This window comes from Castor canadensis, chromosome 2 (assembly GCF_047511655.1).
Source record: "Castor canadensis chromosome 2, mCasCan1.hap1v2, whole genome shotgun sequence".
Taxonomy (NCBI): Eukaryota; Metazoa; Chordata; class Mammalia; order Rodentia; family Castoridae; genus Castor; species Castor canadensis.
In genome coordinates, this window is record NC_133387.1 from 16,528,853 (window position 1) to 16,555,875 (window position 27,023).

At 45.5% G+C, this 27,023-nt stretch overlaps 1 protein-coding gene across 2 annotated transcripts in view; it reads left to right on the forward strand.

The window, feature by feature from the left end:
• Kiaa1549 (KIAA1549 ortholog) overlaps window positions 1-26,779 on the forward strand; it is a 143,534-nt gene extending 116,755 nt beyond the window's left edge. Inside the window, exons 18-20 of one of the 2 annotated variants that reach the window (XM_074062225.1) lie at window positions 5,640-5,797; window positions 21,115-21,260; window positions 22,809-26,779. In XM_074062225.1, the coding sequence (XP_073918326.1) occupies window positions 5,640-5,797; window positions 21,115-21,260; window positions 22,809-23,063 (559 nt within the window). In that variant the 3' untranslated portion in view covers window positions 23,064-26,779. The remainder of the gene's footprint in view (window positions 1-5,639; window positions 5,798-21,114; window positions 21,261-22,808) is intronic. The other variant, XM_074062226.1, reaches the window with a different exon arrangement.
• The last annotated feature ends 244 nt before the right edge of the window (window positions 26,780-27,023 follow it).

Consider the following 27,023-nt stretch of genomic DNA (forward strand, 5'->3'; position numbering starts at 1 on the left):
AAGAAAAGATATAGAGTGTAGGTATAGAGTTTATCCAAACTCTAATGACAAGTAGAAAAAAAGATCACACTCCTCAACTCATTTTTGAGATCAGCACCAGTGTGACACTTCAGACAAGGGTAAGAACAAGATGATTACAAGAAAGGCAGTATCAAAGGCCAGTTTCACTCCTGAGCAAACATAGAATCAAACCAAATGCTAATAAACAAATCCAGCAGTATAGAGAAAAGGATACATGTTATAGGTGATTAGATTTATTCCAGCAATGCAAGGGTGAAGTAGCACTGAAAAAAAAAAAATCAAGCATTGTAATGTGCTGTTTTAAGGAGAAAATCTCATTTCAATAGAGTGTATTTGATCAAATTTACCATTCATGGTAAAAATCTTAGCAAACAAAAAATATAAGTGAGTGTCTGTATTCTGATAATAAGTATACTAGCAAAGAGCTCTGAGCCTGCTCAATAGGCACCATGAGCCTGTAATCCTAGCTACACAGGAGGCTGAGATTGGGAGGTTTCAGGCCAGCCTGGGAAAAACCAAAAATTTGCAAGGCTGCATCTCTACAGAAGAAAAAAGTGGGTGTGGTGATGCCCTCCTGTCATCCCAGCTATGGCAGGAAGCCTAAAACAGAAGGATCTTGGTCCAGGTCAGCCTGGGCAAAGAATGAGACCATATCTCAGAAATAACCAGACAGAAAATAGGGCTGGAGTTGTGGCTCAAGTGGTAGAGTGCCTGCCTCGCAAGCATGAGGCCTGAATTCAAACCCCAGTAGGGCCAAAAAAAAAAAAAAAAGTTACTTTTGAAATCAAAATCAAGCAGTGGCAGACATGTCCATGGATTACTGCAGGGGTTTGATCCCTTTGTGAATCTTGTGATAAGTGAATCTGTAGAGATGGCAAAGAGTGGGCCACAGTACAGTGTTGGAGTGAGGTATGATGTAATATAAGGAAACAGTGTCATGCTAGAAGCCTTGAAACAAATACAAGTAGTGGCTTGTTTAGCAGAGAAATTCATGTCCCCTCTCCAAAGGGCCTGTTTTACTATGACCCTAGAATCAGGTTATATATACGCTTTCATATTAAACTTTTCATTAAATTTAAAAACAAAAGGTTTCTTGGCAAATATCACAACAGCAGAGTAAGACAGTTGCCTCCTCACTTTACAGTAATAGCCCCCTTATCCGCCGTGTCACTTTTCACATTTTTGTTACCTGCTGTCAACTGCAGTCTGAAAGTAATAAGTGTAACTTTCCAGAAATAACAATACATAAGTTTTAAATTTTGTGCTGTTCTGAGTAGCGTGATGAAATCTCATGCTATCCCACGTGGGATGTGAGTTGTCCCTGTGCCCAGCATGTCCATGCCGTGTGTGGTAACTCACCTGTTAGTCACTTAGCGTCCATCCCAGTTTTCAGCTCTTCTGGGGACTGTGGTGGTGTCATACTGTTTATGTGGAACTGATCCTTATTTTTACTTAATTCTGTATTGACCCCAAAGCGTGAAAGGAGGAGAACCTGCAAGTGAAAAAGGTGAAAATTTATCATAGGTGTGTGTGCGTAGGGAAAAATAGTGCAGTAGAGAGAGGGTTCAGCGTATCTGTGGGTTCAGGACCCACCTGGCATCTTGGAATATATCCCATGGGTGAGGGAAGACTACTGTACTTCTTTTCAGTATTGCCCTGGGAGTTTCCTTTCCTTTGCTGCTACAAAAAGGAAACAAAGTAAGTAAGGAATTCAAAGAAAAAAATAATACTGTTATTATTCACAGATGGTTAAATTTTTTCGTAGCAAATCTTTTAGAATTTGACAAGATAGCTAAGTAGCAAAATAGGTCAATTGCTATGTAACTGGATGCCAGATCAGTGTACAGAAATCCATTTTACTTCCATATATAAGCAACAAACACAAAATTTAAAAATTCAAAGAGATAACACTTGAAATGCTATTCAGAAATATAAAATACCTGAGTAAATCCAACCAAAGATGTTGAAGCCCCCAAAGAAAGGTGAAACACTTGCTATTTTTAAATGTCATTTCTCCCAAAGTGACCTCTAATGATCACTTGTGATCACAGTGCAATTCTATTTAAATTCCCAGAAGTTTGTAAAATTGTATCTGGTTCTGAAGCTTATATAGAAATGCAAAGGATGAAGAATAGCCAGGACACTTTGAGAAAGAATAAGACATTAGGACTATTGTAAATGTTATAAATATTGCCAAGTGATTAAGACAGTGGCTGGTGAAAGGCTGGACCAGCAAACCACTGAACAGAACAGAAAGTTCATGAACAGACCCACTTGTGTGTAGACAAGTGGTTCACTAAAAGATGGAATTGCAAAGCAGTGTGCATCTCAGAAATCAAACGCACCTGTCCCTTTAGTGACCAAAAGTCATGCAGAAGCCAGGTGTGGTGGCCATGCTTGTGTAATCTCAGCACTTAGGTGGCAGAAGGATTGTGAGTTCAAGCCAGGATGGGCTACAGAGCAAGACCCTATTTAAGGGAATGAAAACCAATAACAATAACAGAAAGCCAAACAAACAGAAATCATGCAGAAGTAGGAGTATAATCTGCCCTTTCCATTTTTCTGCTGCTTTTCTCTTTTCTCCCTTATCTTCAAAGGGGTTTGCTTTTTTCTTCCCCAGCCTTCCTTCCCTGTCCAGGTGTACTTGTCATCCCAAGCAGCAAAGGTAAAAGTGCCTGGGTGAGCTTGGGTGATCCAGGGCAGAAGTTGCAGATAGAGATGCCATGCTGGGCACAGAGGTGCATGTCTATAGTTCCAACTACTCAGAAGACTGAGGCAGGAGGATCTCTGGAACCCAGGAGTTCAAGGCTTGCCTGGGCAACATAGAGCCTGTCTTAAAAGAAAATAAACAACAACAATAACTACTAAAAAAATCCAAAACAAAACAAAAAAGTAGGGTACCATATGATCTGTTTTGCCCAGTTTACTCCCAGCTATTAATAACTTTCACTTTCAGAAGTATTCTAATTTGGATGATAAAATTTATGATTTTTCACATTAAAGGATTCTAGAGTGTTTTGATTGCACTGGAAACAAATGTAGGCAGGAGAGGAGAGAAGTAGGAAGAATTAAATGAAGGAGCAGGGCTAGTTCATTGGTAGGTGGTCCAGAGATCGTAACTGGGTTGGGAAGGGGATCCAGTTTACAGGTCTCAAAGGAGGAGCCCTCCTCACACTAGGCTCTTAGTTCTCAAAGTCAGGGATACCAGACATTTCTCTCCAGGGTCAATCTACAGCAGCAGCAATTATTTAAAGAGAATAGCATACATCACCTGGGGTTCGAGTTACGAGATGTACTCCAGAAATAGCATTATAGGATAAGAGCACATCAGTCTGCATTCTCATCACACAGGTTTGGTCTGTTAGTGACTAGCTCCTGCCACCTAGAAAGAGCTGTTAACAGAGTGTAATCTTTTATTCTTCAATTTCCTCCTCAGAGTGGTTTTCAAGGTGGGGTTCTCAGACCCTTAGAGGGTCCTTGAGATCATTTCAGGGTATCTGTGAGGTCAGAACTATTTTCTTAATAATATTAAGACACTATTTGCCTTTTTCATTGTGGTGTTGTTTGTACTGAGGTGAAAAGCAATGGTGAGTGGCTCCATGTGAATCCAGGTAGTTCCACATTGTATGAGTGGTCACGGTATTCTTCACTGCCATACAGATGTGATGAAAAAAAAAAAAAAAGAATCCAGTTTTATGTCCTTGATGAAGTAGTAAAAACTGTTCATTTTATTCTTCCTAGACCCTTGAGTCTTGAGTAGTATATGTGACAGAAGTGGAAGTCTATACGAGTCAAACACTTCTGCAGAGTGGAATTTGGAAAGAAGGCACTTGCCCAGTTGTTTGAGACTAAATTGAGCTACCTGCTTCCTTTCTTTTCACTTGACAGATGTTGTCATTCTGACTTGGGTGTTTGGCAAACTCTGTCTTGGAAATGAAGGAATGAACCTGTACTTCAAGAAAAGCAATTGATAGTATTTGTTGCCAATGATAAAATTCAGTGTGCAAGTGGAAATTAGAGTTTTGTTAACTTTTGTCTGCCACTGTGAACTTGACAGTGTCTTAGCACCTAAGAGTATCTGGGTGAGCTTGGTGGTGATGGTAATGAATGGGATTTTTTGATACTGTGAAATTGAGTGTATCAATATCCATAAGGTCTTCATAATTCAGTGAATAGTATTTTCCAAGTGACAGTGTTATATTAGTCAGGCCTTTGCATTGTTGTGACCAAATACTCAAGAAATCATCTTAAAGGGGGAAAGATTTATTTTGGCTTATGGTGTCAGAAGGTTCAGTCCATCATGGTGGGGAAGGCATGGTGGAGCAGAGCAGCTCACGTCATGGTGGAGAGGAAGCAGAGGGAGAAGCCTATAGGAAGGGGCTAAGGTTTTAAAGTACAGACCTGAGGATGCACCCTCAGTTTTTTGCTTCCTCTATCAAAGCCCCACCTCCTACCTTTCACCATCTCCCAGTAAAGTTATCATAAATTATGACTCCATCGAGGGATTCATCCATTGATTAGGGCAGAGCCCTGATGAGCTAATCGTCTCTAGAAACCCCATCACAGGCACCTCTAGAGGAGTGCTTCACTAATCTCCTAGGCATTTCTCAATCCAGTCAAGTTGACAGTCAAGGTTAACCATCACAAGTGTCATAAAGTCATGCGTGCTAATTAAGGAATAAGTGCACGGATGGATGAAAGCTCCTTGATACTCATGGTACACATTCCATTTGAATTTTGCTGTGATATTAAGAAGAATGTCTGAAATACTGAGTATTTTCTAAAAAGGCTATTAAAATACTCCTTTCTTTTCTAAGAATTTACTCTGTGAGAGCAGATTTTCTTCCTAAAATGACATATGTCAGCTGATTGAAGTAAAATGTGAGAATCCAGGTGTCTTCTATTAAGGGAATTTGTACAAAATATAAGAGTACCACTCTTTTCATTCATTTGTGGGTGAGGGATTGGAGAAAATAGTTAAGTTCACAGAGATTGTTATGTTAACATGAAGTACTTCTGTATTGTTAAGTGAATTTTAAAATTTTTCTTAGTTTTATGTTCTAATACAGTAACTATCACTAGGTAGAATCCACATAAACAAAAGCTCCTCAATAATTTTTATGACATTAAAGAGTTTAGAGACCATAAAGCTTGAAAACGCTGCCTGAGGACATTGGTTTTCAGCCTTTATCATCTTGGAGTTTTTAAGATCCATGTCCAGGTGGCACCCTAGTGGATCTGTGTGAATTGCTGGGTACAGTGTGGGCATCGGGTTTTTTTTTTTTTTTTAACATAGTCCTCCCACCACAATGCTCAGGTAAGGCTGGGAACTACAACTTCCATCAGATGCTAGCAATTGACAGGCTCCAGAACTCTCATGGCGCTTTCCTTTGGTCTAGAAACTAAAGCTTCCTTCTCTGTCCCTCCACTTGTCACTGTCACCTATCTTCCAGGCTTAGTGCTGAGCTAGGGCAGGAGAAATGTCCCCTTGTGCTCCAGGAGAGGAGGCAGATAAGCAAGTAGATGATGAAGCTTCACTGTTTTGTGGCCCAGGGGTGACCTAATCCAGATCCAGAGCGGGGAAAGGTAATTATGATGGGGGTATGCTTTGCCTGCAGACCAAGCTTTGGCCCTGGGTTGCTGCAGTCTTCAGAGCTGGTGCCTCCTGAGCCCTCTCAGCCACAGGCATCTGCGGAAACTCCATTTGCTGCCCGAGGGATCTACTCTGAGGAGACGCCATCGGTGGCCCGGCCTCGGCCTGTCGGGGGCACCACAGGTACGTGTGGCATTGAGCTTGCATTTCTGCATTGTACGATGCTTGCTTTGAGGCTAAATTAGAAAAGGTTAGTTTAGGCTTCAGAGCATCAGCCTCTTGGTGTTCAGTGGCTTCTTCCACTGGCTGGAGCTGCCTTTTCTCAGGTCCTGTGAGATACAAGGGCAGGAGAGGGAGACGAGCAGTGGCTGAGCCCTGCAGGACTGACATCTACTGCTCCATTCTTGAATCAGCATGGAAGTTGCAAGCATTCTTCCTTCCTGAGAACATTTCTAAATTCTTCCAGTAAGTGGAGAGTTCCATCTTGGAGTCCTTGGGATAACATTAAAATGAGGGTTTGTTCTAATGAAGATATGTTTGCAATTCATAATGAACAGTTCTCAAAGTTACTGCACTCTAACTGGAGGGAGATTTTGTTTTGTCCAGTCATTTCTCAGAGGTTACATCCACTGTTCTCTCCTGAAGCCTTCTCTCCCTTACTTTTCCCCTTCCATCTTTGTTAATATGAGCTGAATATACCTTATTCCAAATATTTGCTACTAGAAATGTTTCAGGTTTTGAACTTTGGGGGTGTTATTTGCTTAGACTTCACTGGATGAAGCATCCAAAATGCTCCAAAATCTGAAACTTCTTGAACATAAAATCAGCACTCAGAAAGTTTTGGACTTTGAAGCTGGGCATGGTTGTGTATGCTTATAGTCCCAGCCACTTGGGAGGCCAAGGCAGGAGTATTGAGAGTTCAAGGCCAGCCTGGACTGCATAGGCAGACCCCATCTCAAAAACAACAACAAAAATAACAGTTTTGGAAGCTGGGCATGGTGGTGCATACCTGTAATCGCTGTACTGGGCAGGTTGAGGCAGGAGGCGTGCCAGTTCTGGACCAGCCTGGGCTATATAATAAGACCCTGTCTCAAAAAAAAAAAAAAGTTTTGAGCTTTCAACCATTTCAGATTTCAAAGGGGATGCTAAGTCTATATCCCCTCCCTCCTTCCCCCCCACCTCTCTCTCTCTCTCTCTCTCTCTCTCTCTCTCTCTCTCTGATGGTACTGGGGCCTTACGCTTGCTAGGCAGGCACTCTACCAGTTAAGCCATGTCCCCAGCCCCTTTCCTTTTCTTATTGTTGGTTTTCATGGCCTGTGCTGGCCATCCTCCGTCCCTGTCCCATACATGGGCCAAGTTGGTGGTAGAGGGCAGAGGGCTTGCTGGAAGCTGGTGGCCACTGTGGCACTGTGCTCACTGCTTCCTGCTCCTTTTCTGAGTCTTCTTTATAAGGATCATCCTGGTGTCATTCCTGGGTAACCAGTGCAGCTTCCACTGGCACCGCCGCAGTGGAAATCTGGTTTCTGAAGTGGTTTCTCACCATTGTGACACTTCTAAGTCCTTGCTGACAGCTTTTTTCCACTTAGCATTCAAAGAGTTTTCCTTTTATTACCTGTTAGAATTCAAATCAAAATCGATACCAGAATCTCTCCACATAGGAAATAAAGTGTCCAGTCTCTGTTCCTGAATAAAGGTTAAAGTGTACAGTTTCTGGAGGTGGTGAAGAAAGAAAGTAAATTTTGATTTAAAAAAATCTGAAATATATTTATTAGTTGATTTGAGAAGCATTTTATATAATTTGGTTTACTTATAAAAGTATAATTTCTAGTGTATTCAATAGAGATCACAATTGCAATGTAGTGATTCAGTTTCTTTCCATATGTTCACCTTTGGTATTTTAGAAATAGTGTTATACAAACCTGTATTTTAACAGTCTAACTGCTTTTAGTTTTTGAGACTTGTGTAAGTGTTTGAGAAAAAAAGGGACTTTTCTGAATGTTAGTAGAGGAGAACATGAAATGAACAATGTTTTCCGAATTGAGTGTCCTCAATAATTATGTTCAGGATGAATTTATTCTCAGAAAGTTAATGGAGAGGAAAAGAAAAACAATGTTTGTCTTAGAGTCTCCTGGGAGTTCTGTGGTACTTGTTGATCCCATAACAAAGCCTCACCAAGTTCAGTAAATGCTTGATGTTTATGTAGAATTTGTCCTGAGATCTATTTAAATTCCTCAATGTTCAAATCCAACTCTACCTCTTAAGTGGAATAACTGAGATACCATCCTTGGCCCATAAGAGGGGACGCTCCAGGGTGGACAAATGGTCCCCACCGCAGCTGAGCTGAAGTTCTTCATGGCACCTATCTAGTCCACCCCACCAGGTTATCTGAGGTGCAGACTTGTACCCCCCAAAACAAATTACTATTTCATTTTAGAGAACCTCAACTCATGACAAGTCAATGCTATGAAAGTGCTGTTTGTGAATTCCACTCAGTAGTCCCAAAACATTTGTGTCATTTAAGAGTCCAGGCTTTTCCTGTTGCTTGTACAGCTTGGCACACTGAAATTTTCTTAAAGTTCAATATCATGTTACTGTGTTTTATTACAAAAGTTCAGAGTTGCTGTTGTATTTTTCCTGTCTTTTTTGAAGACTGAAGCTTTAATGAGAGAAGTCATTACATGTTAAATAACTTATTTTCTGATTTTCTGCAAAATATAAACCTTTATGATGTCATTAAGAACGTAGTTTAGGACTGGTGTATGGCTCAAGTAGTAGAGTACTTGCCTAGTGAGGGTGAGGCTCTGAGTTCAGACTCCAGTACTGTCAGAAAGAAGAAGAGAAAGAGGAGGAAGGAAGGAAGGAAGTTAGGAAGGAAAAAAGTTAGGAAGTTTAGGCCAGTTCCAAATTTGCAATAATTGGTGGATATTTTTCCATTATGGTCTTCTAGGATAAAATTCAGATTTTTATTAAAAATTTAGATGAACATAGGAACTATATGCATCAAACATTTGAAAGGGAAGCTATCTTATCATAATTTCTAATAAGGGACAAAATTGTATAAAATTTATAATGGAAAATGTTATGATCTATTAGAAAAATTACCTTTTTTTGACTCTAAGAATTTATCAAACATGTATTTTTAAAAACTGCCAAAAGCCCAAAGAAAATGGCACCTAGGGAAAATTTACAGCATAGTATGTCCAAGAAGCATTTTTATTATAAAGGAGGCATTTTATTATAAATTGACAAGTAGGCCAACCTTGAAAGACGAATGGGCAGGAAGAAAGAATTCACAAAAGAAGTGTGTATTTGTGTGTGTATGTCTACCCTATAAAAGTTAACTAGGGGAGTGGCCCAGTTTGAAAATGAGTAAAGGAGTGCTGCTTTGGCTGGGGGCATGGCTCAAATGATAGAACGATTTGCTACATGCACAAGACCCTGGATTCAATCTGCATTACTGAACAAAAAAGGAAATGTAGACTAAAACTGTAATGAGGCAAATTACAGTCATGAAGTTATTTTCAGAACGGTGGTATGATGAAATTTGCATCCATTTTCTTCATCTGTACAATGCAGTTATTAGTGCCTGCCATCTGAAGTTGCTCTGTTCATTGAATAAGATGACAGACGTGAAGGGCCTCAGTTAGTGCCTGGCATAGCACACACTTTCAATAAGTGCAAGTGCCACTTATTACTGTTACATTATTTCTGGTGGAAGTCATTAGACTTTTGGAAGCTAGTCTGGCAAGAGGACTCATGAACCTTTGACTTGGTAATTTCACTTCTGGACATAGAGATTCCCCTTGCCCTCAAAATCCAGACTTGGGGGAAGACTACATGTGCCAAGATGTTTACCACAGTGTTGTTCAGAATAGAAAAGAATTGTTAGCTCTGTAGACACTCAGTGGTCAGAGCACCAGTGAAAAGGTCATAAAAAAAAACAAATGAACTGGAAACGAGGAATTAAGATTCACCAGTTGCTGCCTGTGTGTCGATCTATTGATTGACTTGATCTAGTTCATGTCTTCTGACCCTTCAAATAACTTTGGGGGGATTTTTTTCTCCTGCCAGAGAAGCGAGGACCAAGGCCCAGCAGGAGAGGAGGTGGTTGCTGGCAGTCATGTGGCTTGCCAGAGGCTGGGCTCAAGGTTGATTCACACAGGAAACCTGTGTAGTATTGTTCAGAAGTCAAAGCAGGATGCACAGTCATGTCGAGATAATGAATTCAGCCACCATGTGGCTTAACACAGAAGGTGTGCAATTGTTTGGACCTTTGAAAGATGGAGAACACTGGGCTGCATTCATAGGTTCTTGCAAGAGTTGCTCATCCTTTTTCTTTCTTTTTTTCTTTTTTGGTGGTGGTGCTACTGGGGTTTGCTCAGGGCCTTGTGCTTGCCAAGCATGGGCTCTACCACTTCAGCCATGCCCCAGCTCTCAGCCTTTTTCTGTGTTGAGTAGACAGTCCTGATATTCCAGATAATTTTAATGCTGCCATGAATTTCAGCAAGTGCTCTGATGACATTCATTGCTCTGGCAGAGGCCTGGACCGTTTTTCTTGACCTTCAGTTATCATTATATAGCCAAGCAAGGAACTGAGGAGTTCTTTTTCAAAATGTACTTGACTAGTTGAGGTTGATAACTAGACAGTGAGTAGCAGTAGCTGAGAGGTGGGGAGGCCCTCTTCCTCTGTGAACCCTGGGAACCTGAGCACCACAGATGGGTTTTTTTGTTTTTTTTTTTTAACTTTTTTATTATGTTTATTTTTTTTTTATTCATATGTGCATACATTGTTTGGGTCATTTCTCCCCCCCTTCCGCCCCCTCCCTTACCTCCCCCCGCCCTGCTCCCTCCCTTACCCCCCCTTACCCCTCCTTACCCCTTGCTACCAGGCAGAAACTATTTTGCCCTTATCTCTAGTTTTGTTGAAGAGAGAGTATAAGCAATAATAGGAAGGACCAAGGGTTTTTTCTAGTTGAGATAAGGATAGCTATACAGGGAGTTGACTTGCATTGATTTCCTGTGCATGTGTGTTACCTTCTAAATTAATTCTTCTTGAACTAGCCTTTTCTATAGTTCTCGGTCCCCTTCTCCTATTGGCCGCAGTTGCTTTAAAGTATCTGCTTTAGTTTCTCTGAATTGAGGGCAACAAACGCTGTCTAGTTTTTTGGGTGTCTTACCTATCCTCATACCTTCCTTGTGTGCTCTCACTTTATCATGTGATCAAAGTCCAATCCCCTTGTTGTGTTTACCTTGATCTAATGTCTGCATATGAGGGAGAACATATGATTTTTGGTCTTTTGGGCCAGGCTAACCTCACTCAGAATGATGTTCTCCAGTTCCATCCATTTACCAGCAAATGATAACATTTCGTTCTTCTTCATGGCTGCATAAAATTCCGTTGTGTATAAATACCACATTTTCGGCTTTCTGTCTGCCCACCTGCTGCCTCCTGCCCTCTCCCTCCTGCCCCGGCCATGCTCCTCAAAGTCCTGATCCTCTCGGCCTTGTGTGCCCTGGCTGTGGCTTTCCCCACACCACCCCCAGCTCCTCTAGACTCAACCAGTGAGCTAGACTCAACTGGTGAGCCAGAGTTTACAACTTATGTGGAGATCACCTCTGAAGTGGTCTTAAGCACTGCTGTAGAGGTAACCATAGATGGAGAGTCAACCACGGACCCACAGCAGACTGCAAACCCAGAGGCCGCCACAGACGTGTACGAGTGGGACACACAAACTTTTGAATTCTCTACTGATGTCAAGATCTCCAGCTTTGTGGATGAAACCAGTGAGGCCACAGATCAGATCAGCACCTTCATAGAAAGCAATGAGTCTGCGACCATGTATCTTTAAAATGAAGCAAAATCTCCATTAGCTGTGATCTGTGCTATCCACCATTTTCTACCGCTATACTATAGTACCCAGCCGAGGAGAAATGGCAAGGCAATGATCCTGGGTGGGTGCTGTGAATTGCACCCAGAAGGCAGAGGCCCATTTTGTAGCTCTGTCCAATTTATTATGAGCTTAATATTCACTGACTGCATTTTGAGGGTTTTTTTTTTGGAGGGAGGAGATTGCTTGGTTGCCCTGTGTTAGCACATCATTTTATTCTTGTGCTTTATAAACAAGATCCAGCACTAGTCAGGGGCCACAGGACAGTATAAAATAAACTTGAGGAGAGTATGTTTAAAAATAAATAAATAAATAAATAAATACCACATTTTCTTAATCCATTCGTCAGTAGTGGGGCATCTTGGCTGTTTCCATAACTTGGTTATTGTGAATAGTGCTGCAATAAACATAGGGGTGCAGGTGCCTCTGGAGTAACCTGTGTGACATTCTTTTGGGTGTATCCCCAAGAGTGGTATTGCTGGATCATATGGTAGATCTATGTTTAGTTTTTTAAGAAGCCTCCAAATTTTTTTCCAGAGTGGTTGTACTAGTTTACATTCCCACCAACAGTGTAAGAGGGTTCCTTTTTCCCTGCATCCTCGCCAACACCACCACAGATGGATTTGATGATCCCAGGAACATTTGAAAATAGTATTTTATTGCATGGTGCTTAAAGATGACTTCTTAAGGCTACAGATACAGGTCAATGGTAGAACATTGGCCTAGCAGGCACACAACCTGGGTTCAATCACTAGTATTACAAAAAGTAAAATAATTTCTCCCTTCATTTGCAGTGTGGGAATATTTCCATATACCAAAAGCTGACAAGGGAGTAAAAACTGACATTTAATGCCTGGCTCTCAGAGCCATGTGAGACTACATGTAAGGAAATGTGGGCCCCAAAGTGACCACGTGGAGAGGAGTGATCTGGCCAAGAGATTCTTTATTGCCTGGTGGGAGAGGGAGAGAGGGGCAGGGGCTTAAGTACCCCTCAGTGGAACTTAGCATGATCTGATTGGTTAGGATCTTATGGTTCATGCTGATTGGAGGTTGGGGCAGAAGGAGGGTTCAAGCTAGACTTGAGGGAGGACCGTGACCCAGGAAAACAGGAGCTTAAGGGTACAGTAAGAACTGAAACCTATTGGCGCCATTATTGCCAACATTCCTCCCTTTTTTGTTTGTTAAGGAAGGGGGGCGTTGTGTTCGCTCTGGCTTCTTCGAGCTGGCAAGGGGCGGCGTAGGGGAAGGGAGGGTTAGTTGGCAGATGGCGTTGGGGTAGTGAGTCTCATAACGGCATACACCCAGGCTCCAAAGGTGAAAATTTCCTCCTCCCTGAATTTGATAAAGGTTCCCTGTAGCCATAGATCGTAAATGGTCTCCAGCCACTCCTCTGGGCCTCGTATGGCAGGTATTAGCCAGCTGTCCTCACATAGGGAATCAAGGAACTGCAGTAGGTGCCCTGTATGGGATTGGAGTGGCTCACAGTCCAGTGTCCCGGTAGGGTTCATCGCGCGTGTCCTCCGGCTGAGCTATGAGGGGGTGATATTCCTGAAGGAGAAGCTGGTTGAAAGTTTGGTTACAGATTCTGTTCGCCTGAGATCTGAGAAACTGTAGTAAGCAGGGTAGGAGGGCACAGAGAGCAATGAGCATAAGCAAAGGACCCAAGAAAGGCAGAAGCCAGGTGACAAGAGGATAGCTCAGGAGGTTGGTTAAGGTGTTTTTACTGGGTCCCCTTAGGAGGTTCTTGGCCAAGTCTGTTAACCTGTTGACATTTTGTTCCACAATCCCGGACTCATTGACATAATAGCAACATTCCTCCCGGAGGAAGAAACAGGTGCCCCCTTTTTCGGCTGTTAAGAGGTCCAGGGCCCTACGATTTTGGAGGGCCACCTGAGCTAGAGAGGTGAGCTGACGCTGAAGGGAGGCCAGTGAGGCCGAGGTGGACTCGAGGGTGATCTGTAGACGCTCCTCAAAGTCCCTTGCTGAAATAACACTATGGCCAAGAGCTCCCCCCGCGAAGCCTGCGGCAGCAACAGAGGTTGCCAAACTTATACCCACCATGATGGGCAAGAAGGCAGCGCGCTTTGGTCGAGCACCGAATAGGAGGGAGAATTCAGCTTCCCCATAAAGAGTAAGTTGGGGAACTATGATTACCAGTATGCAGGGCCCGGGAGTAGTTTGGGTTATGCAGGAGTGTAGGGTGTCGTGGCACCAGAAATATAGCCCACCCGGGGACGCCAGTTGTGCTGTAACTTTGATGTTGATATGACAGGAGAGAGAAAAGTTGGACTGAGATGTCGAGAGCGGGGTATAACAGGTGTGTGTAGGAAGGGGAACTTGTGTAGAGTCAGGTGCCCATAGAGGTACCGATGGCAAGGAAGGGGCGCATGAGGAGTTTTGTAAGGCAGGGGAAGCCTTGATAGAAGATGAAGCATTAATGGGAACTGCAGCCAGCAGAGGACGCTGGAGGGAGGCACAAAGAAAGCAGTCAATGACACTAATGGATGTGGTGAGGTTCATGAGTTGGAGTGAAGCCTGGAACAGTTGGAGCCAGGTAGGGGTGGAGGATTGTTGAAGGGCCTGTTGTAGGCTTTGTTCCGACTGGAGGACCTCCGAAGTCACCTCCTTTTGAGTAGGGATTGGAAGGGTGAGCTCCCTGGAAATCATAATGTGAGCTGAGGGCTTGGAGGCAGTGCACCCAGCATAGAGGGCTATCAGTTCACCCCGAACCCATCTGTTGTCCCATGGGTTGGGGATGTGGGCCACGATGGTCCCATTTTGTCCCCTATAGAGGGAGAATTCATTGTCTGGGCCCCTTAAATTCAGTACCTGGTAGATGTTGCACGACCCATAGGGACATCCCCCATATTCCTGGGTATATGGTGCCCCCTTCTTGCAGTAGTCCTTAGTCTGGGAGAAGAAAGGACAATGGCATCCAAAGTCGCTATCACTCCTGGGTTTGAAGGGGACTGAGAGAGGGGTCTGGCACCCCTTAGGAGGGCAGTCTCCAGTGCCCACCAGACTGGTGATAGAAGTTTGTGAGACAGTGTAGGTCTCCCGTATCTTAAACCTCCAAAAATACCCTCCGGCATTAGCCTGCCCACTCATGGAGAGGAGGGTGAGAACAGCGAATAAAAAGAGAGAGTCAAGGCACATCCTTGGGGGCCGGGGAGGGAACATGAACCTGAGAGATGTGAAGTTTCAAGGGGTCTCCAGGGGAAGGGGTGCAAATGAAGGTGGGGGGTGAAGGCGAAGGGTCGCTGGGATCGCTCTGCCAGTTGTCTCTGGGGGGCCGGGCTGGCTTTAGCCTGGAAATATGAATCCAAGATGTTAGTTTTCCTGGAGTCTCTTCTAATCGGGCTGCAGTAGGAGTGCAGAGGATGATCTTAAGGGGCCCTTTCCATTTTGGGGTGAGGGGCTTTTTTTCTGGGAGAGGGGGAGAGAAATAGACCCAGTCCCCCGGGTTTAAAGGGAAAGAGAGATGAGTGCGTGAAGGGTCCGGAGATAAGGTATCATGGTGTCTCCACAGTTGGGTTCGAAGGAAGGAGAGCAGGGAAAGGCAAGGTGTCCCGGGAGGGGGCCCGTGGCAGAGGTGATCCCTGGAGGCAAAGCTGGGCGACCGAACATTACCTCAAAAGGGGATATTTGCGTGGGCTTCCGTGGAAGCACCCGTAGGCGGAAGAGGGCTATAGGAAGGAGTTGAACCCAGTCTAGGTGTAATTCTAAGGTAAGTTTGGTGAGAGTCTCCTTTAGTGTACGGTTGGAGCGTTCTACCTTTCCTGATGAGGGGGGGTGGTAAGGGATGTGGAACTGCCATGGGATATTAAGGGCCTTGATAATTGTTTGGGTCACCTGGGACGTGAACTCTGGGCCATTATCTGATTGGAAGGAAGTGGGCATCCCAAACCGAGGAATGATGTGGGTTACAATAATAGATGCCACAGTTGAAGCCCTCTTATTAGAGGTTGGGAAGGCCTCTACCCACCCCGAGAAAGTGTCCACCAAAACCAAAAGGTATTGGTGTTTCTTTACCTTGGGCATGTTAGTAAAGTCTATCTGCCAATCCGTCCCTGGGATGTGTCCCCTGGCCTGGTGGGTAGGGAATGGGCCAGGCCTTAGAGGGGTGTGTGGGTTGGTCCTTTGAAAAGTGGGACATGTGGAGGTGAGATGGTGTAGATATTGAGAATCCTCCGGGGTAAGGGTGAAGAATGAATTTAAGAAAAGCTTGAGATTCTGAGTGCTAGTGTGGAAGATAGAGTGTAGATATGAAAGGAGAGTATGTCTGGGGAGTGACTCATGGGCCAGTTCAGGAGTCTGGTCCTGAGTCTTTGCTAGGACCAGAGTGGAGTAATTCTCCCTTGCCGCTTGTCAGGCAGCCTGGTCTGCCTTAGAATTGCCCAGTTATGGGTGATGAGTCCATTTGGTGGGACCGGCAGTGGGCGATCCCAATCTTAGAGGGGAGGAGAGAGGCCCAGAGTAGGTTGGTAATGAAAGTGGAGTTGGTGACAGAGGTCCCTCTCATGGTTAATAATCTCCTTTCTTTCCAGATAGCTGAGTGAGAGAGGAGGATGTGGAAGACATATTTAGAGTCAGTGTATAGAGTGAGAGAATGGTCAGCTGCCAGCTCAAAAGCCCTTGTAACTGCAAACAGTTCAGCCTGCTGATTGGTGGTACTGGGAGGGAGGGGCTGTGCCTCGATGACTTGGGTTAGGGACACTATAGCATAACCTGCTCTCCGTATACCCGCCTCTACATATGAGCTGCCATCGGTGAACCAGGTGTAGGTGGAACCCTGCAGGGGCCCCTCCTGGATGTGTGAAGGGCAGGGAAGAAGGGCCTCCAGGGTCTCGACGCAGTAGTGGGCAGGCATGGCAATAGAGGTGGGCAGGAGGGTGGCAGGATTTAAGGAAGAGCAAGCACGGAGGGTAATGGAGGAATCATGGAGGAAGGAGACAAGAAGACAGGATCCAGCAAGGGGGAAGGGTTCTTAAGCCCTTATATGTCAGGAGTTCCACCAGGTGATGGGGGGAGATGATCGTGATTGACCCCCCAAAAGTAAGTTTTTTTGCTTCCTGAACTAGAACATAGGCTGCTGACAAGGCCTGTAGACAGGGGGCCCATCCCCGGACTGTGGAGTCAAGTTTTTTAGATAAATATGCTACTGGGGCAAATGTTGGACCCTTGTCTTGACCCAGAACCCCCAGGGCTAAGCCTTTATTTTCATGGACATAGAGGGTGAATGGTTGTTGGATATCTGGCAGGTGGAGGGCTGGGGCCTGGAAGAGTGCCTGTTGAAGGCATCTGAAAGGGGTGTCAATAGAGGTAAGTAAAGGTTCAGAGGGGTCTCCCTTAGTGGCATCGTATAAGGGGGCTGCCAGGAGGGAACAGTTGGGGATCCAGACCCGGAAGTATCCAGCCAGTCCCAAAAAGGAAAGAATTTCTTCCTTCGTTTTGGGAGCCGGCATTTCCCGAATGAGCTTTCTGTCCAGAGTAATTGCCTTAGAGTCATGGGACAATTGAACTCCCAGGTATGTAACTGTTAATTGAGAGAGTTGGGCCTTGTGGAGAGAGGCCCGATATCCCTTGTCCGCCAGGAAGTTTAAGAGTAAAGTGGTGTCAGCTTGAGAGATGTTTAGAGAGGGGCTACACAAGAGTAAATCATCCATGTATTGGAGGAGGGTGGACCTAGAGAGATGGAGGTTTTTGAGATAGCTAGGAAGCGCCTGGCCAAATAGATGGGGGCTATCCCTAAAACCCTGAGGGAGGACTGTCCAGGTGAGTTGTTGAGAGTGGTGTGTGTGGGGGGTCCGTCCAGGTGAAAGCAAAGATGTCCTGTGAGTCCGGGGAGAGGGGGATGGTAAAAAAGGCATCTTTGAGGTCAAGGACAGAGAAGTTGGTGGAGGAGGCAGGAATGGAGGAGAGAATAGTGTAAGGGTTAGGGATGAGGGGGTGTATGGGTTTAACAGCATTATTGATGAGTCTAAGATCCTGGACAAGGCGGTAGGTGCCATTCAATTTTTTTATAGCTAGGATGGGGGAATTGTATGGGGAGTGGGTAGGTCTGAGGAGCCCCTTTCGGAGTAAATTGTTAATTATTGGTTGTAGTCCCAACAAGCTGGAAGTAGGGAGGGGCTTCTGAGGCTGGCACGGAAAGTGATGAGGGTCCTGTAAGAGGATCTTGATGGGAGGACAAGTTGCCAGGGAAGGAGTGTCTGTGTCCCATACTCTAGGATCCACCCCTGAAGGGAGGGTTTGGCTGGTAAAATCAGAAGGGCCGGCCATAGCCATAAGAGCAAAAAGAGGAATGGGATAGAAGTTAAATGAGATGGAGGCCCGAAATTTGGTCAAAATATCTCTTCCCAGTAAAGGGGTGGGACATTGGAGCATGACTAGAAACTGGTGGGCAAAAGGATGACCCGAAAAGAAGCAGGAAAGCATGGGGGTCTTTCTGGGAAAAATAGTTTGTCCTCCTACCCCAACAATAGGGGTTTGTGATGAGCTGGTGACCCCCCAAAACTCTTGTCAGAACTGAAAAAGTAGCACCGGTGTCCAGGAGGAGGCAGATGGGGCACCCATCAACCAGAAGGCTTACCTTGGGCTCCAGAAATGAGATGGTAGTCGCCGGGAGGGGAGTCCCAAGACCCCGTCCATCGTCCGTTGCCAGCCCTATGAGGTCTGGACTGGAATGCAAAACTGACCCGACCCCCTGCCGGGAGTCAGGGCAATCAATTGCCCAATGTCCAGGGGCATGGCATCTAGGACATGGCTGTGCTGGCAGCTTGGGGTTGGGACAGGCTTTGGCCCAATGCCCTTCCCCTCCGCAGCGGTAACAGGAGCCCAGAGGATGTCCTGCCGACAGGCATTGAGAACCCCGTGTGAGGCCATCTCCTGGCCCCCGCATGGCCTGAGCCAGCATTTGGTATTTTTGGCATTCAGCCTTTTCATCCCGGGAGTGGAACATCTTGAAGGCAGTGGCCAGCACCTCGGTCTGAGGAGTGAGGGGGCCTCTATCGAGTTTTTTAAGTTTAGCCCTAATGTCAGGGTAACTTTGGGAGAAATAAGTCATAAGGAGCTGCTTACTGTCTGTGGATTCTGGGTCAATGTTGGTGTATTGCTGAAGAGCCCTGGTTAATCTATCTAGGAAGGTAGAGGGGTTTTCTGTTTTATCCTGGATGATTTCCTGGAGTTTTTCAAAATTAATGGCCTTTTGTGAGGCCCGTTTTAATCCTGCCAAGAGACAGGTGGCAAATTGGTTCCGGAGGGTGAGACCAGCATGGGTGTTGTAGTCCCAATTGGGATCATGGTCAGGCACCGCAAGGGCACCTGTAGGGTAAGCAGGACTGGTTTGATGGACCTCATCTGCATACGTGGGAGTCTGTTCCCAAACCCTTTTACGTTCCTCAGGCAAGAGGGTGTTAGAATGAGATAGATAACATGGTAGGTTAGGCTGTAAGACTGGAGTAAATACTGAAATTGTTTGATATAGGCAGAGGGGTTAGTTGTGTAGGAGCCCAGGCGGGCTTCGATTTGGGAGAGATCGAGCGTAGAGAAGGGGACATGAACCTTAACAATGCCCTCAGATCTGGCTACCTCCCGAAGGGGTGCTAAGAGGGAAGGGGGGGGCTGGGCAGCGAAAGTGCGCGACCTAGTGGTGGGAGGACTGAAGGTAGGGGAAGAGGGAGAAATTGGAGTGGAAGGGGAAGTGGGGGCCGGAGGTGGTGATGTGGAAGGGGATGAAGAAGCAGGAAGTGGAGGTGGGTTAAAAGATGGCGGGGTAGGTTGGGCAGGAGGAGGATCAGGTGGAGCCTGCTGATGGTATGGAGGGGGCTTATCGGCCGGGTCGAAATCCGAAGAGAGAGCGGAGGTTGAGGCTGAAGGCTTTAGAGCAAGACGTACATGTTTAGGTTTGCAAGTGGTGCAGAGAGCAGGATTTAGACGGAGGTAGGAAAAGGCCTGAACATATGGAATCTCTCCCCATCGTCCTGATCATTCACAGTAATTATATAGGTCCCGTAGGAGGTTGGGATCTAAGGACCCGAAAAGGGGCCAGTGGCTTTGGTTGTCTAAAGCATAAGTGGGCCAAATTTGGGTGCAAAAGCGGATCAAATTTTTTGGTTTTATGTTTGGGGTCAAACCCAAGGTGTCCAAATTATTGAGGAGGCACCTCAATGGGGAGTCAGATGGCAGAGAAGACGTAGAGGCACCCATTATGAGGGACCTGGTCCCGGAATGGGAGAGGAGGATATTATGTACTGTGAAGCGTCCTTGCACAGCACAAATATCCGAAAAGAAAACGCAAAGCGCACGTGACTCGGCCGTCGCTGAGTGCAGGTGGTTTGCAGGCCAGAGGCCGGTGGCTTGGATTACCTAGGCCTAGGTTTTGTAGGGTCCCGGACCCTGTAAAATCCAAACCCTGCGGAGAAGGGGATCCCTCTACCGTTTGAGTCGCCCAGAGATAAGCCCAAAGCACGGGAAGTGTTCTAAAACCCAGAGACACCAAAGGGAGAGACCACAAAGGGAGCCCAAAAAGGGTAGGTGGACTCACCAAAGAAGATTGTCCGGTGTTGGATGTAAGCGAGGGCGATCAGGAGGATGAGTCCTGGCCAGTCACGTCCTCAGGGTGGTCGTGGGGTGAGTTGGAATCGGGGTCCCACCAGGATTAGTGGGGAACCCTGCCCCGAGTCACGGCACCAAATCCCGGGTTTTGGCACCAAATGTAAGGAAATGTGGGCCCCAAAGTGACCACGTGGAGAGGAGTGATCTGGCCAAGAGATTCTTTATTGCCTGGTGGGAGAGGGAGAGAGCAGAGAGCCAAGAGAGAGAGGGAGAGAGGGGCAGGGGCTTAAATACGCCTCAGTGGGACTTAGCATGATCTGATTGGTTAGGATCTTATGGTTCATGCTGATTGGAGGTTGGGGCAGAAGGAGGGTTCAAGCTAGACTTGAGGGAGGACCGTGACCCAGGAAAACAGGAGCTTAAGGGTGCAGTAAGAACTGAAACCTATTGGCACCATTATTGCCAGCACTACAGATGTCTCACTGTGTGGGGAGTGAGCACCAGAAAACCATCTGGTTTTGCCCTCAGTGTCCCTGTCTGAGGAGGCAGGTGAGTGGTGTTACTTGTGCTGCATATGGGAACACCACGAGTATAATGGACCCTAACATTCTGAATCCAAATAATTTTCTCCCTGCCTTTTTTAAAAAAAGCAATCATATATTCCACTTCTTATGAATCTCAAAAGTCACAGCAAGGAGACAGGTTTCATTTTCTCTATGGCTCCAAACCTTTCATTTCTTTCTTCTGGATCAGTAGAGGCCCCTCTGGCTATAACCCCTATAGGCATGAGCACAAGTGCTCTCTGTGATCCTTCTTCCCCAGGCCGCTGATGCCAGCAGGAAAATAAAAGCATCACTGTCAGCCTCTGTCATAAAGGGAATGAAAGTAGCTCGGGCCTGTTTTCTCAGGAAATGCCATATGTGGAGGCAGCAGCCAGTTCTAACGATCTTCAGTGTCCCTTGTCCTTGAAGGAGGCTGTGGTCAGAGCTGAAGATGTCTTCCTCGGCAGCTTCCTCACCTATAAGCTTACCGGGCCACTGCATCATTTTTCCTCAGGCTCCCAGATCCAGCACCTGACGCAGGTGGGGCTTGCTAGCAGAATCGGGGCCCAGCCTGTGGAAATGCCGCCGGGCAGAGGCAGCCAGTATGGGGGACCAGGCTGGTCTGCATATGGGGAAGGTGAAGCAGGGCGAAGAGAGGCCGTGAGTATCTGGGATTAAAACTCACACAGTCACTCAACTCAGCAGCTTCTGTTTGAAAACCTACACTGAATATCAGCCGTTCTCCCCCTGCCTGTGTTTTTGCTTGCGGTTTTTGGAAGGGACACTCCCCCAACCTTCCCCACTCCCCACCACACTTTTGGAAAGCACATGATTTTCCTTGAGGCAGACTTCAGGCTTTAACTAGTGACTTTGAACCTGAAGGTGCATGAAATCTGGGCGTTGTCTTTGCTGTGATCTATCAACATTCCTTACATTTGTGCCTCATTATCGGCTTCTTGCCATCAGTTCCCCTCCGACCTCCGTGGTGGATGGTTTTACAGTCAGCACATGGGACCCTTCAGGATGCAGCCTTCCTTCTAGACCTCCAGTCACTCACTCAGCATGGCACAGATAATTTCTGCAAGGGCTTTCATTTGTCATTTTCAAGACTTTTGTAACCTTGGGGGTAAACTAAGGTTTTGGTTTTGCCCTCATTGCTGGGCTCCTCATTGATTGCATTTCTGCAGTCTCAGCAGCCCAGCCACACCCAGTTCCTCTCATGATCAGATTCTCATATTCAGATAAAGGATGTTAACCTTAGAATACGACTTTTCTCTAAAGACATTAGTTAGACTTATAGTCTAATGTGTTGACATTTTTCTTTTCCTGCTTTCATTGTGTGTAGTTTCATAAAGTATTAGAGGTTTTCCTCCCAAATCCAATAATGTTCTCTTTGAAATGCTTTTTACCACTATTTGCAGAAGTGCAATGTACAAATAACTATTCCAGAGCTAGGCAACCGTGTTTACCTAGTAACTTGCTCTCAGGGTTGAGTTTTTAGGACACAGATTTACTGCACTGACCTCAGAATTTTTTCCCCCATTGGAAAAAAAAATCATCTTGTCAAACTAATACCAAATTAATCTATGTTCTGCAAATATCAGAATTATTGTCTACATTAGTGCAGATGACTTGTTTTTGAAAAGACTCTAGAAAGCACATGACAGACCCACACATCAGATGACAGCTAGATGGATAACATGGACAGTGAGGCTGGGCATGGTGAGACATGTCTATAATCCCAGCATGCAGGAGGCCGAGGCCAGAAGATCATGAGTTGGAAGCCAGCCTGGGCTGCATAATGAGACCCTGTTTAAAAAAAAAAATGGAAAATAACTTTGTGATCTGGCTTGGGCTCTGTGGTCCCAGTATGTGCTCACAGGCACATACCCTGGGGTTCCAAGCAGGGCTGTTCTCTTTGGCAACACCTTTTCACCTCCCTTTCCTTAACATGCTCCTCCCCCTTCCTTTCCAGCTCCCCAGGTCCCTCCCTGTTGTCCCTGTGGACAGGAGCCCCAGTGCAGCTCTGGGTACACCCACTCCATCCACACCAGCACAGGGACTTGGTGGTGGGACCCTGTCGGAGGGCTGAGTTAGTGGCTGAGAGGTGGGTGGGGGAAGTCATGAGTGATCCCAGTGCCGATTCAAATGTGCTTTTTCCTCTTGTTCTCACTCGGAAAGTACAGTGACGTTTGCTGTGTTTTTCAGACCCACATGCTCGGACATCAAGAGTATTCTTCTTCACCGCTGTTTCAGGTGCCAAGGACTTCAGGCCGGGAGCCCTCGGCTCCTCCCGGTAACCTCGCCCACCGGGGGCTGCAGGGCCCAGGACTGGGTTACCCCACCAGCTCCACGGAGGACCTCCAGCCCAGCCACTCCTCAGCCTCGCTCATCAAAGCGATCCGCGAGGAACTCCTGCGGCTCTCCCAGAAACAGAGCACGGTGCAGGACTTCCACAGCTGATCCTCCTCCTTGCAGGTTTGCAAGTATCCGCTTCCCGTGGAAGCAAGACCCAGAGGAAATCAACTGAGTGGGTGTTTGTAAGCGGAATGAGCGTCTCTGAGCAAGCTGCCTCAGGAAGGAAAAGGTTGCAGTTTTAGAAGATGCCATAAGTCGAAGACAACTCCTGATACTTTTTACTAGATTGGCAATTTGGTGGCCACTGGGTTCAGTCACAGTGTATGGACTCTTGGCCAAAAGCCAGCAGCATTTCACAAAAACAAAACACAAACCTAAGCTAACAAACACACTGAGTCTTTTTAGAGGTGAAAGATTAAAATATGTAGATGGTTTAGCGATGACAGGAACTGAGCGTTTCCGTGGGATTCAGACATGTATGATGATGACACGACTGCTGCTCTGTGTTCTGAGAAGAGAGGTTCGAAGACATTTTATTAACATCTTGATTTCCCTCTTTTCCTGCATAGGAACTTATCTTAATAGTAATATTAACAAGAATACTAAGACTGTTCGGGAATTTAAAAAATAACAAAAGCTACTTGTGAGAAACCAAATGATAGTTTGTAGAGCCTGATGATTCCAAGTGAAGCCATTGCCTGCATTATTCCTTTTCCTCCTGGTGCTAAAGCTCCAAGACCCCATCACCTTTCTGTCTGTGAAATGCAACTTTGGCTTTTGCGATGGAAGAATATGTCAAAGGTTTCATTTTGTTCTAGGAAAAAAAGTATTCCCAAATTGTGGGGTGGGGAGGGGCTTAATATTTATTTGGTTATTCAATACATGTCAAAGTTTAGATTTGCATTCTTTATTGTATTTGCTATTTATTAATTGGGCGTGTGCAACCTCTGGTGGTCCCCATGTTCACACATCCCCTGAAGGTCTGTCCTGCAGAATGAGGCTGTCAGGAGGTCCTTGCACTTTGCTGAGGATTGGCTCACAAAGTATGTTTGAAACAGATATCTTATGTAAACAGACATTATTTGTAACACTTGCGGGGACCACCCAATTGCGATGAATCCATCCCTGATCATCACACTCCTGTGTTCAAGACCTGGAGGTGGAACTGAGGTCAGTTCACCCTCTCTATAGCAAGGCAAGAAGTGGAGACTTTAGTTCATAAATGGAAAGGAGAGAGTTGCCCTCATTTCTGATTATTATTGTGTTATTACTTTGTTGAGTAACTATTAAAACTTTCTTATGCACTTTGGACCAGAGAGAGGGAGTTTTCTCACCTAAAATGCCCTCTAGTAGTAACATTTCCTCACTTCCCACATTATAGTGAAGAAGACAGTGTCGTTCTGTTTTCTGGTGCCTGAGTGAAACTCAGAGGAATTGCAGACTTACAGAGGAGATTCCCACTATGAACTGCTTTATCGGATAAACTAATTCTTTTGATTAAGCATCGGATAGCCGGGTAGAAGTTGGAGCTCAGCCTAATCAAACCCTATGCATCAAGTTTTAAGAACCTGGAAACAGCTGGATCAGGCTGCCAGAGTTCCTTGGTTAGGCCTGTGGCACAGACTTACAGTCTCGGGACACAGGGACCATTGGTTCTGGGAAGCTGAAGTGTAGCTATTGTTCATCTGACACTCCAGAAGAGAAAGGACCCAGGAGGTAACCCCCTGGGTCAGGATGTTAAGTAAAGGTCCCACAGCTCCAGTCAGGCTGTTGCCAGAAGCTCCGAGGAGCATGGAGGAGAAACGCCCCTTTCTGGGCTTGAGTTCCTACCTCTTGGTCTTGTTTTTATGCCAAACTCTGCCCAAAGTGGAGGGTCCTCTTTCCATGTCAATCAAAAAGACAAGTTTCCTGAACATGGTATTAGGACTTTCAGATAACCAGGCAGAATTTTATTACAGGCACTTTATAATGAATCAAATCACGTGACAATAGGTAGAATAAATGGCTCTTTCTCTTCCCGTTCTACTTGGTGTCAAAAGCATTTTACATTAAGAGTGTCCTACAAATGGTCACCTCCTGCGCTGGCAGAGTCGCTCAAGTTGTAGAGCCTCTGCCTAGCGGGTGTGAGGCCCGGAGTTCAAACCCGAGGACTATCACATGATCACCTCCTTTGTGCACTGCATAACAGGTATCTGTGTTAAAGGGTGTGATTGCAACAGCAATTTTGATGCCTCTCAAACTAACACAAAGGAATTCTACCTGCATTTTTCTTCTTAGAACTGATACACCTTTGAACAGATGTCAAGACCAAAGATGGTATGCAGCAAACAACTGTGATATTAGGGACTGGGGTTCTCCACACTCTGTTGTTGGTATACAAAGCACACTAAGTTTGCACTTGTTTCCTCTACACACCTGTCTCAGCAGGTTTACCAGTCACCAAACTCAAAACAAACCCACTGTCATGGGACACACCAGGTCCAGTGAGTCGTCAGACACTCAAAGTGCTCTACTCAAGAAAAAAGTTGCTGGGCACTGGTGGCTTACACCTGTAATCTTAGCTACTTAGGAGACTGAGATTGGATGGATTGCAGTTCAAGGCCAGCCTAGACAAATAGTTCAAACCCCAGTCCCACCAAAAAAAGAAAAGAAAAAGGTCCTCTGTGATTGCATGTAGCTTTGGAGTTCCATTATGACATGCCCTAAAATGGAAGTTAAATTTTATGTCCGTCCTATTCCCCTGTTTTTAGATGTGCTACTGATAACATGAACTATACATTTGAATTGCATTTTAGAGAAGATTGTTTGGAGAAGTGCTTTTTTTGCAGAGTTTCCTTTGTCACTAACTCAGTGTGTCAGGTTCCTTTTCTGAACTTCATTCCTCTTCATCAGCAGAATGAGAACAGACCTCCTGCATCTCTAGTGAGAATCAGATGTGATCCTGTGTGCAAATACCCCTTGCGGAGAGGGATTGTGACACCATGAAAACATAAAATGTTACCTGGGACGATGCCTTGGGATGTATGGCATTGACGTGCTGTGATCTACCAGTGAATAGGTTCACACAGGTAACCAGAGCAAAACTGAAAGCCCAATGGGACTCATCTTCCCCACTCTCGTCTTGCTTTACACTTAGTTCCTTCTTCGCTAACTTTCAAAGTATCTGCTCTTGACTTTTTGCTGTTTCTGGCACCAAATAGGTCAGCAGACGTGAGCCTTTTCTTCTGAGATCTTAGAATCCACGTTGGATAGCACAGATGGGCATAAAAGATGGAAGGTATAGATAAGCAACATGGATCAGGCATCCATAAAAACCATTTAAAGTGCACAAGCACATTGAGTATGCAGAAGTCGTGGAAAGTGCCTATTTGGAAGTGGTGGGATTGGGGGAGAAGTCAACTGCAGAAGGCACTTTTATGAAGACAAGGGAGTTGCCCAAGCTGTGCTGAGATGGCAGGTGATGACCAGAGTTGACCTGGGGAATCCTGATGTAAAAATTGGGCTGCACTGTTACTGAACTGGTCTGCATTGTTCAGAGAATTTCAGAAGAGGAAGAAGTGGTGTCAGGTGATTGCATTTGCAGTAACAGAACAAGCAAACAACCATGCTGGTGAAGATCTCCCAAGGAAGAGCTCCAGTGTCAGAGAGGGAAGGAGAGAGAAGCCATGACTGCTGAAGGTGAAGCGTAAAGCAAATGGGGATAAGGATGACTCTGAGGGTTATTGCTTAAGGCAGATCTGATGCTCAGCCATTTGACAATATTAAATCCTTTGTGGAGCACAGCAGGTTATAAATAAATGCATTTGGCTTTGTTATAGCTACCTACATGTTTTCCTCCAATTTTTATTTGATTTCAGCATGTGTTGATCTTGGTGACATGTGGCATTGAAGCAGGGTGTTTTTGCCAAGCAGAGTTTTCAGGGCGTGAAGCCTGTGACACAGAGCACAGGTGAAGGCATGCTCGGAAGGCTTCAGGCTGAGATGGTAATTCTTCCTGTGTACAGGGTTGATGTTTACTGCATTTGCACAACGTTTTTGTGAGTGCTCCAAGAGCCAAGCAGTCCC